Raw genomic sequence first — 20,599 nt, forward strand, 5'->3', positions numbered from 1 at the left:
ATAATATATTTTAGTTAGCGATGTTGTGGATATTGCAGCCTCTCGGCAGCTGGGAGTGGGATTGATCTCACGGGATCCAGAGAAAGCCTTCGACAGGGTGGAGCACTCGTACCTCTTCAGGACAATGCATTCCAGGGGTTTCGGTCCAATTTTGTTTGCGCCAGCATTTAGCTCCTATACTCAAATGTGTCTGGTCTAATCAAAGTTAACGGAGGCCTATCAGCGCCTTTCCCGTGCATAGAGGGATCCGCCAGGGTTGCCCTCTCTCAAGGCATGCTGTACTCTCTCTATCGAGCCCATGCTCCACGCCTTGAGGCAGCGTCTATCGGGCCTATCTCTATCGACCATGCCGATGGCGCTTGTAAGAGTCTTGGCCTATGCCGATGATGTATTAGTGTTTGTAAAGACCGATCAGGACGTAGAGCTCCTCAGCGCATGTTTGGCAGAGTTTGAGCACGCTTCCTCTACATGGGGGAACTTCATGAAGGGCGGCGCCTTTCTCATTGGGGAATGGAGCGGCTGCCATCCCTGCACTTCTGCCTCCCCAGCACTTCTGCCTCCTGGCTTCATTTGGAACACGCATGGATTACGTGTCTTCGGGTTTTTTTGAGCAATTACGATTTCGTATCACAGAATTGGGAGAATGTCTTGGACAGAGTGGAGGGGAGGCTGAAAAAGTGGAAGCCTCTTCTCCCACTCCTCTCCTTTAGAGGGTGAATGTTAATCATTAAAAATCTCGTGGTCTCCACGTTGTGGCGTTGGCTCGTGTGTTTAGAACCCCCACCCTCGTTACTGTACTCAATGGTCTGCATTGGCTCAGGAAGACGGTGCTTTACCTCTAGCTGAGGGTGGGCAGGGGCTGGTGGTTCTGGCCAGCAGGGTAGCCGCCTTCAGAATTCAATTCTTGTGCAGACTCCTGTATGCAGAACAGTCCCTCTATTGGAGGGCTTTTGTGCTTTTTATTTTCCAAAAAGCTGGTGGTCTGCGCTACGACATCGAGTTGTAATTTAATTGATGCGGGGAAGGTGGTAGATGGTGGGGGGCTATCACCATTTCATGTAAATTGTTTTAACGCGTGGCAATTGCTGCGGCTTTAGGGGGGTGAAGAAGGGAGTTTTAAATCATTTTTACGTGGGAATTTGAAGAGTGTCTGATGCTGGTTTTGAAGCAACGCTCCGTATGGTTTGTGGAGAGACTCCAAGTAGAAATCCAGTCAGCCTTACCTCAACAAGACACGGCAGTCGTAGAAAAATGTTTGGTGACCCAAACATTACAAACTGTGTTTCCCCCATTCTAGTCCAGTGACCTGTGGGACTGGGAGTACTGGAAACAAACTCTTGCGGTTTGGTCGTGTTCTACGCTTTAAATTAAAAGATGTCACCAAAGACGAACTTTATCTATTGTGCGTCAAGGTTCGCAACTTTGAATCCTCAAAATATCTGTGTGACACGGAATGAAGGTGGCATGTATAAAGCATCCATCCCCAAGAGGGTTGGGGATTTGAGTGGAGAGTGGCACATAGTATAGTTACATCCGGTTTGCTATTGAAACACATTGACGAGGGGACATGTGCGTTTTGCCCGTATTGTGACGGCAGAGAAACTGTGTATCACGTTTGCATGATGCCCGGGGCTCGCTCCGCTGTTAAAAAAAACTACGCACAATCCTCAGCAAAATGTCCCTAAGTTTCTCCATATCTCGGTTAATTTTGGGATTCAAGTGTTCCCGCAACGACAGTGAGAAAAGGTTCTTGGCCAACAACTTACTGGGACAAGCTAAGATAGCAATTTTAGAGTCGTAAAAATGAGTTGGCAGGTTCCGAGTCTGCAGTTGCTTTCTTATTCCGTCTAATGCTGAGCACAATTATACAATTTGAGTTTTTTTTTTTTAAATGATGAACGACCTGGGAAAGTTCAACCCCAGGTGCTGCGCTGATGAAGCGCTGTGTGAAGTCCACAATGGCGACTTAGTTTTGCACTTTTTATGTGATTTGTGTGTGATGTCGTCTGTGACGCATTTTTGCATACTTTGGAATTTTGTAATTTAGATTGTTTTAAGTCTATTTCTCACTCTCCCTCTCTCACTCGCTCTCAATATCACAGGGACACGGCTCTCGCCCTCATTACACTGTGTGTGAGCACTGACACCATCCATTCATATTAATTCTCGCTCTCGCAGCACATGAGGCAAATCATGCGTGAGGATTGATTGGCTAAGACGATTGGCCCAGCGGTGGTGTCCCTCCAGCGCTATGGATTCTGCATCTACAACTGCGATTGGCAAAAACCCGTGAATCAATTTCAGAATCGAATGGTGACCCTGAATTGTGAAAATTCAGCAGATTGTGAGTGGGTTGGGGGGCAAATCGTTACACGGAAAGCACCCAACCGCAAAGCGTAGATTGATAACTAATTTCTTGTGTTTTAGTTTGTTGTCCATTCCATATACTTCTGATTAGCACGGTTGGCTACGTACGGTGCGAAATAAGTTCAACATGCATACAACATACATACAACATGCATACATCTCAGCCCCCCACTCAGCCTCACGCTACCCCAGCCCCCCACTCAGCCTCATGCTACCCCAGCCCCCCACTCAGCCTCACGCTACCCCAGCCCCCCACTCAGTCTCACGCTACCCCAGCCTCCCACTCAGTCTCACGCTACCCCAGCCCCCCACCCAGTCTCACGCTACCCCAGCCCCCCACTCAGTCTCACGCTACCCCAGCCCCCCACCCAGTCTCACGCTACCCCAGCCCCCCACTCAGTCTCACGCTACCCCAGCCCCCCACTCAGCCTCACGCTACCCCAGCCCCCCACTCAGTCTCACGCTACCCCAGCCCCCCACTCAATCTCACGCTACCCCAGCCCCCCACTCAATCTCACGCTACCCCAGCCCCCCACTCAATCTCACGCTACCCCAGCCCCCCACTCAGTCTCACGCTACCCCAGCCCCCCACTCAGTCTCACGCTACCCCAGCCCCCCACTCAGCCTCACGCTACCCCAGCCCCCCACTCAGTCTCACGCTACCCCAGCCCCCCACTCAATCTCACGCTACCCCAGCCCCCCACTCAATCTCACGCTACCCCAGCCCCCCACTCAGTCTCACGCTACCCCAGCCCCCCACTCAGTCTCACGCTACCCCAGCCCCCCACTCAGCCTCACGCTACCCCAGCCTCCCACTCAGTCTCACGCTACCCCAGCCCCCCACCCAGTCTCACGCTACCCCAGCCCCCCACTCAGTCTCACGCTACCCTAGCCCCCCACTCAGCCTCACGCTACCCCAGTCCCCTACTCAGTCTCACGCTACCCCAGCCTCCCACTCAGTCTCACGCTACCCCAGCCCCCCACCCAGTCTCACGCTACCCCATCCCCCCACTCAGCCTCACGCTACCCCATCCCTCCACAATGCACGAGGGGGGACACGCATGTGCCAAAGAAAGACGATGCCAGTCGACACATTAACACGACGCAAGTTCATTAAAATTTTCATTAGTTTTACGAAATCGGTTCCACGTCGAACATCAGCAGGGCCCTCCAGCGTCACGAACATTCACTTGAGCATGCTCGCGATGTTCTCTCGCAACCCCCGATAGCTGCAACAATGACAAGTGTCACAACGTCACGTACATTTCCATGACCCTTAGACGCCATGAATAACATCAACGATCACTTTCACTGCTTACAAGCACAACAGCAGTTCTGATTTTTTTGCTTCTGTGGGAAATTGCCGTGGCCATTTAACGCGTTGTAGGCTTTCGCTAACAATATTATCCATAAGAGGTTTTTGGGTTATATCGTGTAAATATTCATGTGTCGTTAAACCCGCCACCCCCCCAAGACAACCCAATTAGTAAGGTTTGTTACGTAGTTGCAATTAATGGCGAAACGTCGTACTCGAATTGTAAATGTTGTGGGTTTTCTCTCCAACACACTGGTTAGTGCTGTACTAGTAACGAATTGCCATGTTTTGTTTACGTGGCGCTTTGTTGAGCCATAATTTGTTATAGCCAAGTCGCTTCCGAAAAAAAGATCTATATAGCTCAGTGTTTAAACAAAAAAAAGTTTACAGTTTTTTTGTTTAGTTAAGTCGGGGCTGATGCTGATGCTGCTGCTCTGAGTGTGAATCCCAGTTGTGTCATCTCCAGGTATTTTTTCAGCATTGCGATTTGGTGGCCAATATCAGTGACATTGTGTGTATGTGCGTGCCTACTGGACACCTGTGACACAGAGCTTTTCCATTACCGGATTCCTCCAGTATGAATAAACATTTAGAGGTTGTGTTCTGTTAGCGGTGGTGGAGCGATTAGCACGCAGTGCTACGAATCCGGTGACCCGAGTTCGATTCCCGGCCAATAACACCGGTGACAATTATCTGAACCGGTCCAGGGCCTCCCCTAGGTCGACTCATCCTCAAATGCGTACTTGGTGCAGTGTGTAAACATCGACACTGGGGAGATAAAGGCGGCCGGGTGTGGTGCTGGCCACCCACCCCCTCGTGTGCCGTGCCGGCCTTCATAGATGCTGCTCGCTATGAGCACTTTCCACAATAGTTAGCTATGGGGAGAACCTGCGAGGAAATTCATGCGTGAAGAAGCAGCTGGCATGCTCCATAAAGTACAAATGTTAATGGCCCACAAAAACAAAGAAAATGCCAGGCATTGTATTGTTCTCTAATAAGTATATAACAATTGAAAAGGACCACACAAAAATAAGTGTCGTCTGCATCGTTGTACACTGTTCGTTATTCATCACACACACACCAACACACACGCATTCTCAGCATTTGTGAGTCGCAACCTGCACAGAAGATATTTGTAAGATAGCCTCGTACTTGGTCAAACACTCAAATTGTCCCAAACTTAAAATTCGTTTCTGTCTGAACACGTGTTGTTTGCCAGTGGAGAAAATGACAAACGTGTACTCCGATACACGATGGGATTGCATGTCACAAATTTGAAGGCGTGGGCTATCATCGTGGGGGCATTGAACCACACGCAGACGTCGTCCACAGGATACGGTGTCCAAGTCTGGGAATGGAAGCCTGGGAAACCCTTCACGAGACAGCACCAGGCCAACCGCGCGCAGAGGTAGCGCGAGTGACAGCGCGCTGGCGGCTTCTCCTGGGCACGCTTCACCGGGATGGGGGGGGGGGGCATAAACCAGCACGCCCACGCTCGACGTCTGTTTGACGTCTCCAGCAGCGGGAACTCCTTCCCCTGCAGAGCGATGACCCGGAGCCGCTGCTGCGTGTCACGGCACGCACGCCACGGTGCTCGTCTCAACGTCACAGCGCCGCAGCGCCGGGAAGCTCCCGCGGTTGGTTGGGGGACAGTGACCAGGATCACCGGTAGCGCCCTCACTGCTCGCTACACGACCGCTCCCCACAGTGTTGAACTGGGGGGAGCGGTAGTGTAGCGGTTAGCACGCTGCGCTACGAACCCAGAGACCCGAGTAAGATTCCCGCTCGCGGCCAACACCAGTGACGATTATCTGAACCGGTCTTGGGTCTCCCCTAGGTCGACTCAGCCTCAAACGAGGACGTGGTGTGGTGTGTAAACATTTCCACTGGGGAGACAAAGGCCTTCATAGGTGCTCGCTAACAGCACTTGCCCCTATAGTGTGTTCAGGCTATATGGTGAATATTGTTTTGCGTGTTGAACTTCTTTTGCACCGGACGTAGTCAACCGTGCTAATCGGAGGTTAGTCGGAAGGACAACAAACTAAACACAAAAAGCCAGTTCTAAAGAAATTAGTTTTCAATTTAGATTCCAAAGTGTGTAGCTCTAAGTGGCTTACGAATATCGGCAGGAAGAGCGTTCCAGACGGCCACAGGAGAGCATCTGAAAGCGTGGGATGCAGTGACCGTCTTTGACCTGTAGCGGATCTGCAACACCAATGCGTGAGCAGGAGAGACCATGTGCAATGTTAACCCCTTTCCAGTTCCGATGACGTACGTGTGCAATAACTTTATCAGTATGTTGTCGGGTCGGAAAACGTACCACCAGCTATCGTAGAGTGGCTACGGTTCTCCGTGGTGAGTAACGACGTCTTTAAAAAATAAAATTAACGCTCCGAGATTCAGTGGTGAACGGGCCACCCACCCTGCAACTTTGCAGTGCGTCTCGGAAACGGAAAGAGGGAGTGGATTCAGCTCGGGCTCCTCTCGAGGTAACGACAACCGAGGCTATAATTTTTTTTTCCCGGAAGGCCCAACAATGTTTTTGCTAAAAGCACCTCCCCCTCCCCTCCCCCGCTGGGTGCACGCAGCGTGGACAAAAATTCAAACCGGTGCCGTCAAGAGCCCCCCCCCACCCCAATGAGAAACTCCGCTGGCTCCCGGGTGGCAAAGCCAGCGGCGGTGTGTCACAGGTGGACCGCGAACGACCAACTTTTATTATCGCCACGACGAACCCGAACCCGCACGCAGCAGCCTTGCAGCGTGAGTTCGGGCCAAACTGATGGTGCAAGAGCACTCTCGGGAGCAGCTGTGCTCATGAGGAGCCACGGCCACTTCACTCTCCCACTTGTTTAAATTAAAACAAACACATTTCTCATTTTACGCGTCATATTGTCTCTTTTTTTCCGCAGCGACCTGAATATCACAAATGGTAGCTTAGTCAAGTCGGCTTATCGTCATCATCATGTGGAAAAGTTATGGCAGCAGCCAAATTCTCGCGAGCACGCAACACTGATTTCCAAATGTGGAGGGGGGGAAACCCGGAGGAGCCGGAGAAAAATCCACGCGACCACGGGGGGAGAGAGACACGCATACTCCAAATATACAGCAGCAGGCGGCAGGGTTGGGATCGAACCCACGACCACCTGTATGCCAGGCGAGGTAGTTAACATCTCCTAGGCACCGTGATGATGAGAGAGACACGCAAACTCCAAATATACAGCAGCAGGCGTCAGGGTTGGGATCGAACCCACGACCTCCTGTATAATAAGGAGAAGTAGTTAACATCTCGCCACCGTGACGCCCCTCGTTTTGTTGATTAGCACGGTTGGCTACGTACGTGCGAAAGAGATTCCACATACAAACATACAACATACATCCAACAAACATTCGTGCGACAACGTTTTTTTTGGGCACGCCTGATCTAAGTACATTATCTGTAAATAATAGAAGCATTTGTCTGTGACAAGCACTAGAAGGTCACGCTCATTACACACAGTGCTTTTCACGAATGAACCACAATACCCTGATGATCTTGTCAATGAGCTATAAGCAATCATTACGCAAACTCCGGTCATCCTCGCAGCATCAGCAGCGGCGGCTTTTGGCTGGCAATCGAACAAAGATGGTGACTGCATCGCGCCGCTCTTTCAGATGCACTTCCTGCGGTCGTCTGGAATGTTCTTTCTGCCGATATTCGGAAGCCACTGGGAGCTATGTGCTTTTTAATAATCTAGATTGACAAATTCATTTATTTAAAACTGCTTTTTGTGTTTAGTTTGTTGTCCTTCCCTCGCACCTCCGATTAGCACGGTTAGCTACGTACTGTGTTAAAGAGGTTCAACATGCATGCATGCATACAAACAATCATTCACAGTGCCTTGGGAAACGTCTCCTTTGACTGACAACGATGATCCCGACACGGTGCCGGAATGCTCTTTCGACCTCACGAGACTCCCTCGCGGTTCCTTTTGTCTCCGGAGAGATCGCGTCCGGGCGAAACAAACCCAGCACAAACGTTTGACTCGGGGGACGTGGGGGTACGTGGGGTACGTGGGGGTACGGGGGGATACAGGGGGGTACAGGGGGGTACAGGGGGGTACAGGGGAACGTGGGGGTACGCAGGGGGAGGGGGGGTGAGACAACGTACAGCACAAGTCCCAACAAAAACCCCCTGTAAGCTCGCAAAAAAAAACATGACAAGACGCAACAACTGCGTTGTAATTCCTAAGCTAATTAGGTGACGAGTTATGCTGCTTGCTTGGTCAATTATTTAATTGACTAACAAGAAAATAGCCTGATTCATAGTGAGTCCGAGACCCAATTAGCTCAATTTAATTAATCGCGGAGGTTAACCGCAACGCAATTGTTTTGCACGACTTCTTGCGTTGTAAATTAAGCATCGATTTGGGCCTGGCCAATTGTACGTGCGGTACTCATTGTAAGCGACGGGCAAAGGTTAGCAGGTGCATGCGACAGTCACAGCAAGCACTGAGCCAGCCAGCCAGGAGGCCAGCGTCTCGTGAACATTGCAGTGGCAATTAGAGAGGCCCCGGTTCCCCGACAGGAGAAGAGCCCTGCGCTGCACTCAGCGCGCACACAGAGAGCAGCGACGCCGCTGTTGGACGGACCTCGGCCCTTTGTGCAGGAACCCATCGGCGTCGCCTTCACGCAGCTCGTCGGAGCTCCTCCTCGTGTTGGTGCCACCGTCACAATGAATGTGAGCGACTCGCGGAACAGGAGCAAGTGACACACGCATACTCTGGCACGCCCCAAACAGTTGCGCAACCCAATGACAGATCCCAAACAGTGGCGCGTCCCAAACAGTGACGCGCCCCAAACACCGCCGCATCCCAACCACGGGCACAGAACCTTGCGTGGTGTTGAAGAAGGGACACCAGCGGCAGGCACTCCGCGTGTTCCTGTGCTGCGTTTCCAATGAACACGAAAAATCTCTTTGTGGTGCAGTGCTCGTCACGCCCCGAGTGTACATAGCAGCAGCAGGCGAGCCGACCATTCGCGCTGACGTAAGTTCAAATCTAGGTTACATTGCGGTGAAGTCAACCTGTCATAGGTCTTAATAGGCCTAACCGCGTGAGGCTGATATCTCTCTGCTGTCGGTTCCCAGGGCTCATGTCCTCTCTGCTGGAGTGAGAGCTGTTGCAGCCAATTGAATAGTAAACGACCCGACTACAGGAGGATGAGGATCAACACTCTTCGAGGCAACCTCATTGACAAGCACAACTCACACACGCAACATTAACGATACATACAACAACACAAATAACCCGACAGAAGACACACAGCACATTTGCTGGGTTGTTTTATCACAGTTGCTGAGCGTAGGCCCAAATGCCCAACAACAAACAGCACTATCTACCACGCAGTCAGACTGTCGTCTACCACGCAGTCAGGCTGTCGTCTACCACGCATTCAGACTGTTGTCTACCACAGTCAGACTGTCGTCTACCACACAGTCAGACTGTCGTCTACAACGCACTCAGACTGTCGTCTACAACGCACTCAGACTGTCGTCTACCACGCAGTCAGACTGCCGTCTCCCACGCAGTCAGACTGTCGTCTACCACGCAGTCAGACTGTCGTCTACCACAGTCAAACTGTCGTCTACCACACAGTCAGACTGTCGTCTACCACAGTCAAACTGTCGTCTATCACAGTCAGACTGTCGTCTACCACGCAGTCAGACTGTCGTCTACCACGCAGTCAGACTGTCGTCTACCACGCAGTCAGACTGTCGTCTACCACGCAGTCAGACTGTCGTCTACCACGCAGTCAGACTGTCGTCTACCACGCAGTCAGACTGTCGTCTACCACGCAGGCAGACTGTCGTCTACCACGCAGTCAGACTGTCGTCTACCACGCAGTCAGACTGTCGTCTATCACAGTCAGACTGTCGTCTACCACACATTCAGACTGTCGCCTACCACGCATTCAGACTGTCGTCTACCACGCATTCAGACTGTCGTCTACCACGCAGTCAGACTGTCGTTTACCACGCAGTCAGACTGTCGTCTATCACACAGTCAGACTGTCGTCTACCACGCAGTATGTATTTACGCGTGTACTTTCAACTTATTAGCGCTCCGTAAGCGACCGTGCGTGATCGGTGTCGCGTCCCCCCTCCAACTCGGGAGCGCTGCGTGGCTGCCGCACCGACCGCGATTCTGGAGTCGCGAGGGGTCGCGAGGGGTCTCTTACCTGCTCCTGGCCCTGGAAGCAGATGCGGCACAGCGGTGAGTGGCTGCTGCTGTCGCTGCTGCTGACCGAGCACGTGTCAGCCGCGTGCTGCGTCTTGCCAGCTCCACCGCCACCGCCAGCACCACCAGCACCACCACCAGCTCCACTCGCTCCACCGCATTTCTTTGCGCCGAGCTGCTCCGAGGAGGGGGTGCTGGGGAACGAAGCCGCCCACTCGTTCTGGCAGCCCGCGCAAGCCACCATCGCCGGCGCATCGCGGTGTGGGTGGTGGTGGTGATGTCCGCCGCCTGTCCCCCCTCCTCCTCCGCCGCCGCTGACGACGTGGCGATGCCTCCTCTTGTTATGCGCAGTGGGTAAGGGCACACCGAGTTGGCGCTGCGGGCACTTCCCGGGAGGAGGGTCGATGCTGCTGCTGCCACCGCCACCGCCACCGCTCATGTTGGCCGCCGCGAGGTGCGTCGCGAGCAGAAGGACCATGCCGTTCGCTTGTCGCCTCGCCCGCATCGATACTCGCCTCGACGCGAAGCACATGTGGCCGGCCCGGAGCCCGCTCTTCGGAATTGAGTTATCCGTGGCCAAGCCACGAGAGAGAGAGAGAGGCGGGTTGGATTGGGTGGTGGGGGGGTGAGAGGGGGGCCCACCTCAACCGCAGTCCATGGCCACGGGATGCCGAGGGGCAAAGGCAGCTGGCGTTTCCCACTTTTATAGCGCGGCTACCACCGCCACCACCGCCTCAACGACCGACATCGGGACAAATGACGATGATTACGATGCAATTACGTACGCCGGCCCAATTCTATTGAGCACGAAGCCATCGAGGTTTAAATAGCGCAGTGGCGGACGTAAAAATTAAACTCACACACACGAAACACATCGCTGCAAATAAAAACCCGGACAATTCTAAGAACAAAAAAAGATAACTTTGCTACCGAAATAGTGCTAATGCCCGTGCAGCATGTAGGGTCAACCGTTGCACTCGGAGAGAAAAAAAAACTGTGAAATATACAAAACACACACTCTCTCATTGACACACAAAGATCCCCCGTATAGCCTGTAACAGACTGTTGGGGCAAGTGCTGTTAGCGAGAACCTATGAAGGCTGGCACAGCACACGAGGGGGTGGGTGACCAACACTACGCCCGGCCGCCTTTGTCTTCCTAGTGGCTGAGTCGATCTAGGGGAGGCTCAGGACCGATTCAGATAATCGTCACTGACGTTGGCCGTGAGCGGGAACCGAATCCCGGGTCGCCAGGTTCGTAGCGCAGCGTGATAACTACTACACTACCGCTCCCTCCAATAGAAACACACACACTCTCATAGACACACACACACTCTCATAGACACACACTCTCATAGACACACACACACTATCATAGACACACAACAACCGTCAGTCGACCAATGACACCTGGGTCTGCCCTGTGACCTGCCAGCGGGTGTTCGACACTTCACGTAGCTTTAACGTGCACATCGCCTGGCACAAGCGCCGTGGTGACGTCACCGCCACTGGGTGGCGAATGGCGGTTGTTAGACACACACACTCTAATAGACATACACACACTCTCAGAGACACACACACACACACTCTCATAGACACACACTCTCATAGATACAAACACGCTCTCATAGACACACACACGCTCTCATAGACATAAACACTCTCATAGACACACACACACTCTCATAGACACACACACTCTCGTATTCGCAGTACGTTGTACGACGAGCGCAGGCAGCAGTGGCGCCTGAATTATTGAAATAGCAAAGCGTGGCCAAAAACAATCAACACAGGGAGAGGTCCGGGCGGGACGCACTCCCCAGGAACACACACACACCGTGCGCACACACACACACCGTGCACACACACACACCGTACACACGCTGCGGCCCCTTCTGTCGTGAGGCTGATGATGCTACTAACGATGCTACTGATGGTGCTACTGATACCGACAATGCTGCTACTGATGCTGCTGTTACTGATGCTGCTGATGTTGCTGCTGCTCCTAAATATGACGATGCTACTGACGATGCTACTGATGGCGCTGCTGAGATTGATGATGCTGCTGATGTGTTCTGCTCCTGTGGCGACTAATAACGATGACTGACGATGCTGCTGGTGCTAGAGATGATGATATGCTGTTGCGACTGACGGTGCTTCTGATGTTGATATTGCTGCTACTACTGCGACTAATGATGCTGCTTCTGATTATGCTGCTGCTGCTGATGTCGCTACTCCTGCTGCCACGAATGATGAGGATGCTGTGGCTGCTGCTCCGGATGATGGTGATGTTGCTGCTGCGCACACGCGGAGAACAGTGGCTCAGTGCGGGTACAGATCCGCTAAATCCCTACCGCCGCTGCTGCTGCTGCGCTCCAAGCACCATGCCCGAGCTTTAGCGAGTCTCAATCTCCTACCGCATATTCCAAAACCACGGCCCATGGACTGTATCGGTGCGATCCACCACGCGGCAGTCGTGGCAGTCCACAGCCGCTGCAGTCAGCGGGCGACCGACAGCGGACGAAAGCGAAATCTAATCCGGATGACGAATCAATGTAGTCGTAGAGAAGCGCAGACTCGGAACCACCACGGCCACCAGCCGGCTGGTACCGCGCGCACAGCACGAGGGGCTGCTACACGCGCGCAATCTCAAACAGCTCCTCGTCTGGCCGGCCGGGGCGAGGAGCGCGCACGACACGAGGAGTCGTGCTCGTGTCTCGGGCGGGCGTGCGGCCACTGCTACCACGCGCCGCCACAACGACACAACAACAACAGCAGCAGCACGGCAGCGGGGGAGGCAGAGTTGGCCACGGTGACGGTGCCGCTGCTGCCAATGAGCGATAGCGCCCTATCGGGTCTGCCGCCGCGGGAGATGGAGGCGGCTATGTTGCCCGGTCTTGACATCAGCAGCAGCGAGCGCCGCTCCTCTTGATCCTGCTGCTCCTGCTCGGCTCACGCGCACAGCGCCGTCTGTCTCGAGCTCGCGCCCCTGAGATGTTCTTCCGGTTTACAGGTTTCGAGAGGGGAGCGCAAGCCCGCACAGCTCGAATCGGGCAGTGGGGTGTGTGCGGTGCGTGGGGACGGGAGTGTGATTGGGGTGTGTGCATTGTGTGGGGAGTGGAGTGTGATTGGGGTGTGTGCGTGTGTAGGGAGTGGAGTGTGATTGGGGTGTGTGCGGTGTGTGGGGAGTGGAATGTGATTGGGGTTTGTGTGGTGTGTGGGGAGTGGAGTGTGATTGGGGTGTGTGTGGTGTGTTGGGAGTGGAGTGTGATTGTGGTATGTGTGGTGTGTGATTGGGGTGTGTTGCGGTGTGTGGGGAGTGGAGTGTGATTTGGGTGTATGTGGTGTGTGGGGAGTGGAGTGTGATTGTGGTATGTGTGGTGTGTGATTGGGGTGTGTTGTGGTGTGTGGGGAGTGGAGTGTGATTTGGGTGTATGTGGTGTGTGGGGAGTGGAGTGTGATTGGGGTTTGTGTGGTGTTTGGGGAGTGGAGTGTGATTGGGGTGTGTGTGGTGTGTGATTGGGGTGTGTTGTGGTGTGTGGGGAGTGGAGTGTGATTGGGGTGTGTGTGGTGTGTGGGGAGGGGAGTGTGATTGGGGTGCGTGTGGTGTGTGGGGAGTGGAGTGTGATTGGGGTGTGTGGGGTGTGTGTGGTGTGTGGGGAGGGGAGTGTGATTGGGGTGCGTGTGGTGTGTGGGGAGTGGAGTGTGATTGGGGTGTGTGGGGAGTGGTGTGTGTGGTGTGTGGGTAGTAGAGTGTGTGAGGCGTTGGATGTGTATGAGGGGAGTGTGGGGTGCGACCGGAGTTTGATTTTTGCTCACGACCAACACCAGTGACGACTATCTAAACCGATCTTGGGCCTCCTCCCCTAGGTCGACTCGGCCTTTAATGAGTACCTTTGGTGGTGTGTTAACATCGCCACTGGGGAGACAAAGGCGGTCGGGCGTGGTGCTGACCACCTACCCACAACCCCTCGCGTTGCGTGCCGACCTTCATAGGTGCTACTTTCTTACAGCACTTACCCCAACAGTCTGTTAAGGCTATGAGGGGGATCTTTGTCATTGTGGGGGGGGGTGGGGGGAGTTGGGGGTGTGTGGGGTGCCCAGTCGCCCTGGTAGCAAGACCACGTGTCCGTGGTCAGCGCGATTCAGCACCACCACCCAGGTGGACAGCTCCTCCACTGTTCACACTGCGGCACTGCACTAACGACTCCAAAATTCTCACTGCTCCACTATTCCACTACTCCACTGCTCCACTGCTCTCACTACTCCACTGCTCTCACTGCTCCACTGCTCCACTGCTCTCACTGCTCCACTGCTCCACTGCTCCACAGCTCTCACTGCTTCACTGCTCCACTGCTCTCACTGCTCTCACTGCTCTCACTGCTCCACTGTTCTCACTGCTCCACTGCTCCACTGCTCCGCTGCTCTCACTGCTTCACTGCTCCACTGCTCTCACTGCTCTCACTGCTCCACTGCTCTCACTGCTCCACTGCTCCACTGCTCTCACTGCTCCACTGCTCCACTGCTCTCACTGCTCCACTGCTCTCACTGCTCCACTGCTCTCACTGCTCCACTGCTCCACTGCTCTCACTGCTCTCACTGCTCTCACAGCTCCACTGTTCCACTGCTCTCACTGCTCTCACTGCTCCACTGCTCTCACTGCTCCACTGCTCTCACTGCTCCACTGTTCCACTGCTCTCACTGCTCCACTGCTCTCACTACTCCACTGCTCTCACTGCTCCACTGCTCTCACTGCTCTCACTACTCCACTGCTCTCACTGCTCCACTGCTCTCACTGCTCTCACTGCTACACTGCTCCACTGCTCTCACTGCTCCACTGCTCTCACTGCTCCACTACTCTCACTACTCCACTGCTCTCACTGCTCCACTGCTCCACTGCTCTCACTGCTCCACTGCTCCACTGCTCTCACTACTCCACTGCTCTCACTACTCCACTGCTCCACTACTCTCACTGCTCCACTGCTCCACTGCTGTCACTGCTCTCACTACTCCACTGCTCCACTGCTCCACTACTCTCACTGCTCCACTGCTCCACTGCTCTCACTGCTCCACTGCTCTCACTGCTCCACTGCTCCACTGCTCTCACTACTCCACTGCTCTCACTACTCCACTGCTCCACTACTCTCACTGCTCCACTGCTCCACTGCTGTCACTGCTCTCACTACTCCACTGCTCCACTGCTCCACTACTCTCACTGCTCCACTGCTCCACTGCTCTCACTGCTCCACTGCTCTCACTGCTCCACTGCTCCACTACTCCACTGCTCCACTGCTCCACTGCTCTCACTGCTCCACTGCTCTCACTGTTCCACTGCTCCACTGCTCTCACTGCTCCACTGCTCCACTGCTCCACTGCTCCACTGCTCTCACTGCTCCACTGCTCCACTGCTCCACTGCTCTCACTGCTCTCACTGCTCTCACTGCTCCACTGCTCTCACTGCTCCACTGCTCCACTGCTCTCACTGCTCCACTGCTCTCACTGCTCTCACTGCTCCACTGCTCTCACTGCTCCACTGCTCCACTGCTCTCACTGTTCCACTGCTCCACTGCTCTCACTGCTCTCACTGCTCCACTGCTCCACTACTCCACTGCTCCACTGCTCTCACTGCTCCACTGCTCTCACTGCTCCACTGCTCCACTGCTCTCACTGCTCCACTGCTCCACTGCTCCACTGCTCCACTGCTCTCACTGCTCCACTGCTCCACTGCTCTCACTGCTCCACTGCTTCACTGCTCCACTGCTCTCACTGCTCTCACTACTCCACTGCTCTCACTGCTCTCACTGCTCCACTGCTCTCACTGCTCCACTGCTCCACTGCTCTCACTGCTCCACTGCTCCACTACTCCACTGCTCTCACTGCTCCACTGCTCTCACTGCTCTCACTACTCCACTGCTCTCACTGCTCCACTGCTCCACTGCTCTCACTGCTCCACTGCTCCACTACTCCACTGCTCTCACTGCTCCACTGCTCTCACTGCTCTCACTGCTCCACTGCTCTCACTGCTCCACTGCTCCACTGCTCTCACTGCTCCACTGCTCTCACTGCTCCACTGCTCCACTGCTCCACTGCTCTCACTGCTCCACTGCTCTCACTGCTCCACTGCTCTCACTGCTCTCACTACTCCATTGCTGTTCATTCCTCAGGCTCAGAGACAGCACCAAGGGTGACAGTGCTCTCTCTGTTGGAGTTAGCTCGAGCAGAGAGCATGGGCGCGCTGCGGTGGCTAGGAGATGTTAACTACCTCGCTTGTTATACAGGACGTCGTGGGTTCGATCCCAACCCTGACGCCTGCTGTATATTTGTAGTTTGCGTGTGTGTGTGTCTCTCTCTCCCCTTGATCGCGTAGATTTTTCTCCGGGTCCTCTGGTTTTTCCCTCCACATTTAGAATCAACGTCACGCGTTTAGAGTATTCAGCTGCTATAAATCTCCACATGATGATAAGCCACTTTGTTGAAAAAATAGCTGTCGTAGTTCAGTGGGGCCTTACCTGGCGAAAAAAAATAGTTTACTAGTTGATCGTTGAGCTGTTGCAGTCATTTAAATCGTAAACGAACCGACGACAGGAGGATGAGAATCTCACCAACGCTCTTCAAGTCAACCTCATGAACGTGAACAGCTGGAAGAAGCAAAAAAAAATCAATAGGTAAATAAATGCCCTACAGAAGACACGCTCACCATTTTTGAGGGCTTTTTATGCACACAATTGCTCAGCGCAGGCCTTAAAGTCCCAAAATGTCACGTGGCCAGCAAAAAAACGCACAGCACGATCCGAGTTGTAACAGAGAGTTGACTGGTCGCTTGATTTGAAACAATGTAATTATTATTAACACTTGGGGGAGGGGGGAGGGACGATGATGGGAGAGGGAATTCCAAAGTAGAGCGGTGCGAGGGAAGAAGCAGGAAGAGAAGTGAGGTGAGCGAGTGCGTGGATGAGTAGGTGAATGTGGTGTTGTGAGTTGCAGTGTGGTGAGTGGGTGAGCGAGTGCGTGGATGAGTAGGTGAATGTGGTGTTGTGAACTGCAGTGTGGTGAGTGGGTGAGTGAGTTCGTGGATGAGTAGGTAAATGTGTTGTTGTGAACTGCAGTGTGGTGAGTGGGTGAGCGAGTTCGTGGATGAGTAGGTGAATGTGTTGTTGTGAACTGGAGTGTGGTGAGTGGGTGAATAAGGGGTGAGTGTGTTGTTGTGAGCTGCAGTGTGGTGAATGGGTGGGTGAGTTAAGGAGTGAGTGGATGAGTGACGGGTTGTGTGAGTGGTTGAGTATGTTGTGAGCTGCAGTGTGGTGAGTGGGGTGATTTAAGGAGTGAGTGGATGGGTAAGGGGTGTGTGAGTGTGTCGTTGTGAGGTGCAGTGTGGTGAGTGGGTGCGTGTGTTGTGAGCTGCAGTGTGGTCAGGGGGTGTGGATGAATGAGGGGGTGTATGAGCGATTGTGTTATTGTGAGCTGTAGCGTGGTGAGTGGGTGAGCGAGTGGGTGAGTCAGTGGGTGAGTAGGTGAGCGAGTGGGTGAGTGTATTGTTGCGAGCTGCAGTGTGTTGAGTGGGTGTGCGAGTGGATGAGTAGGTGAGGAAGTGGTTGAACACAGTCTGTGGGTCGATACGAGCAGTCTGGTAGATCGAGTACTCATCACGATTCTGGTAGTGAAAATTAAATTACGTTTTATGTTTCAGTCATGAATACACACACGCATATACAAGCTTCATTGATCATTTGTTGGTTATGAAACGAGTGTTCGGAGGATCTGGATAAAAATCCACGCGGCCACGGGGAGAGAGTCACTATGGCGGTTAGCGCTTGATTTGAAACAATGTAATTATTATTAACACTTGGGGGAGGGGGGAGGGACGATGATGGGAGAGGGAATTCCAAAGTAGAGCGGTGCGAGGGAAGAAGCAGGAAGAGAAGTGAGGTGAGCGAGTGCGTGGATGAGTAGGTGAATGTGGTGTTGTGAGTTGCAGTGTGGTGAGTGGGTGAGCGAGTGCGTGGATGAGTAGGTGAATGTGGTGTTGTGAACTGCAGTGTGGTGAGTGGGTGAGTGAGTTCGTGGATGAGTAGGTAAATGTGTTGTTGTGAACTGCAGTGTGGTGAGTGGGTGAGCGAGTTCGTGGATGAGTAGGTGAATGTGTTGTTGTGAACTGGAGTGTGGTGAGTGGGTGAATAAGGGGTGAGTGTGTTGTTGTGAGCTGCAGTGTGGTGAATGGGTGGGTGAGTTAAGGAGTGAGTGGATGAGTGACGGGTTGTGTGAGTGGTTGAGTATGTTGTGAGCTGCAGTGTGGTGAGTGGGGTGATTTAAGGAGTGAGTGGATGGGTAAGGGGTGTGTGAGTGTGTCGTTGTGAGGTGCAGTGTGGTGAGTGGGTGCGTGTGTTGTGAGCTGCAGTGTGGTCAGGGGGTGTGGATGAATGAGGGGGTGTATGAGCGATTGTGTTATTGTGAGCTGTAGCGTGGTGAGTGGGTGAGCGAGTGGGTGAGTCAGTGGGTGAGTAGGTGAGCGAGTGGGTGAGTGTATTGTTGCGAGCTGCAGTGTGTTGAGTGGGTGTGCGAGTGGATGAGTAGGTGAGGAAGTGGTTGAACACAGTCTGTGGGTCGATACGAGCAGTCTGGTAGATCGAGTACTCATCACGATTCTGGTAGTGAAAATTAAATTACGTTTTATGTTTCAGTCATGAATACACACACGCATATACAAGCTTCATTGATCATTTGTTGGTTATGAAACGAGTGTTCGGAGGATCTGGATAAAAATCCACGCGGCCACGGGGAGAGAGTCACTATGGCGGTTAGCGCTAGCTACTGTCACAAGAGTGGAACTGTGGGTCTTGGGCCTCTCTCGGGCACCAGAGTGGGTATGCCATGGAATCAGGCCCTAGGTGGCATAGTTCTGGCGTCAGTGAGAAATAGGCTGAGTGAGGACATGACAGTCTGGGTGACCCCGAGAGGGCACGTGACCGGACGAGGTGGCAAGCGGGGCCCAGAAGGGGGAGAGAGGGACACGTGATGTAGGGGCCAGAGTGTTCGGGAAGGATATGGAAGGGGGTGTGGCCAAGGGCGGGTGTCTTGGCATCGCTGTGTTGCACCGCTATCCGAGTAGTTAACCTCGCATCCAATAAACCTTCAGAGCCAGGGTGAACATCTGACTCCAAAAGTAATTTATTGAATTGAACGGGGTAAAACTGATGGAAAAACACAGCACAGATACACCATCTGTTAATACTTGGGAACATCAACACAATGAATGAACACTACAGCATCACAACATTGTCCTAGATAACATGTTTCTCAACAATAGGTCCTGGATGGACCAGGCACCTACATTAGTACTGAATAGCTATACAAGAGAATAAGCTACTGTGTTAAATAAAGACACATCGTTTAATCATCACACTGCACCCCAGATGTACAGTATGACACATAACACTAAATTGTGGATGAGATATTTCGTCATCCTTGCCCTCAAGATCGCAATTTAGTTACTTGAATACAAGTCTGACTCGACTTATTCAATTACAAGATACATTCACAATAAGGAAAGTTGCAGGCTTCGTTGTTAACTAGGCCTCGTATTTATCATAACAATTTAACAGCATTATAAAGGCATTTACAGCATTATAACGGTCATTCTAACATTATAACAGCATTCCCAGTATTACAAGAACATAAACAAACTTATAGACAATGCTTCTTAAAGTCCCACAATATACATTTACAGCTGACTTCACTGGGACGCGATGTGTGCCGCCATCTTGAACTCTGTGTGTAATGGCTGACTCCCGCGTGGTTGAGCGGGAATCTCAAATCGCAACTTCCTGGTCACGTGACCAAACTCAGCATCAAAACAGGAAATTCCTGTGTACATACGCCCCCACTCCTCCCACGGAGCAAAACACCTGCCGTGAGGCAGAACAGCGGGGCCCGGCTACACCACGACCGATAAAGGCCGAGTCCCGAGCCCTAATCGGGGCTGTTCTCTGGAATCAACCCTCGATGCTACGTCTCTCCGATCTTCGGTCTTCTCTCAGCATCGTGGGGCAGTCAGAATGTTACTGACTGACCGGGTTATGTAGTTGCCCCGTTGTGGCTTAGTAAATACTCAAGTTGGCTATCATCTATGTTGTTAATCAACACGTTTATGTAGTTACCCAGTTGTGGTGTTGGAATAAACGTGTTGCCTCCAAGTCAAGTGTGTGCCTCCGTGAAGAACACTACATAGGTGTAGTGACATCGCGGATGTTACTGTGCAATGCCGGCCCTAGAGAGGCACGGCGTGCGATGTATTGAGATCGCGGACACCACTTATGCAGTACCGGCCCTAGAGGGGCTCGGTGAGTGCTGACTGGCAGTGCTGGATGGCACCATGCTCACCGTGCAGTGCCGACCCCTACAGGATAGGGTGTGAGAGTGCCGGCCATGGGAAAGGGGTTACTAAGGGCCATGGCACTCTGGTTGACCCCAAAGGATACCTGACCAGTAAAGTCTACATAGGGCCCCCAGGTGGTCACGTGTCAGGGTCGAGATCCTACTCGAGGGTTCTAGAAGGTGGTCGTGGCTAAGGGCGGAGCCAGCCATGCCACAGAGGATATAAGCCGGGTCCCTGAGAGGGACCGGCTGCTGTTGTTCATCCTGAAGAAATCTATGTTCTACGTTCTATGTCCTACAGACCTTCCAACACGTGGACCTGGACCCGAGCT

The 20,599-nt window shown here is 53.0% G+C and overlaps 1 protein-coding gene across 2 annotated transcripts in view; it reads right to left on the minus strand.

The window, feature by feature from the left end:
* LOC144951349 (uncharacterized) overlaps positions 1–12,884 on the minus strand; it is a 201,748-nt gene extending 188,864 nt beyond the window's left edge. For both annotated transcript variants that reach the window (XM_078881564.1, XM_078881563.1), the window contains exon 1: positions 9,899–12,884. In XM_078881564.1, the coding sequence (XP_078737690.1) occupies positions 9,899–10,429 (531 nt within the window). In that variant the 5' untranslated portion in view covers positions 10,430–12,884. The remainder of the gene's footprint in view (positions 1–9,898) is intronic.
* Between the last annotated feature and the right edge of the window lie 7,715 nt (positions 12,885–20,599).

The sequence above is a fragment of the Lampetra fluviatilis genome, chromosome 62 (genome assembly GCF_964198595.1).
Source record: "Lampetra fluviatilis chromosome 62, kcLamFluv1.1, whole genome shotgun sequence".
NCBI lineage: Eukaryota > Metazoa > Chordata > Hyperoartia > Petromyzontiformes > Petromyzontidae > Lampetra > Lampetra fluviatilis.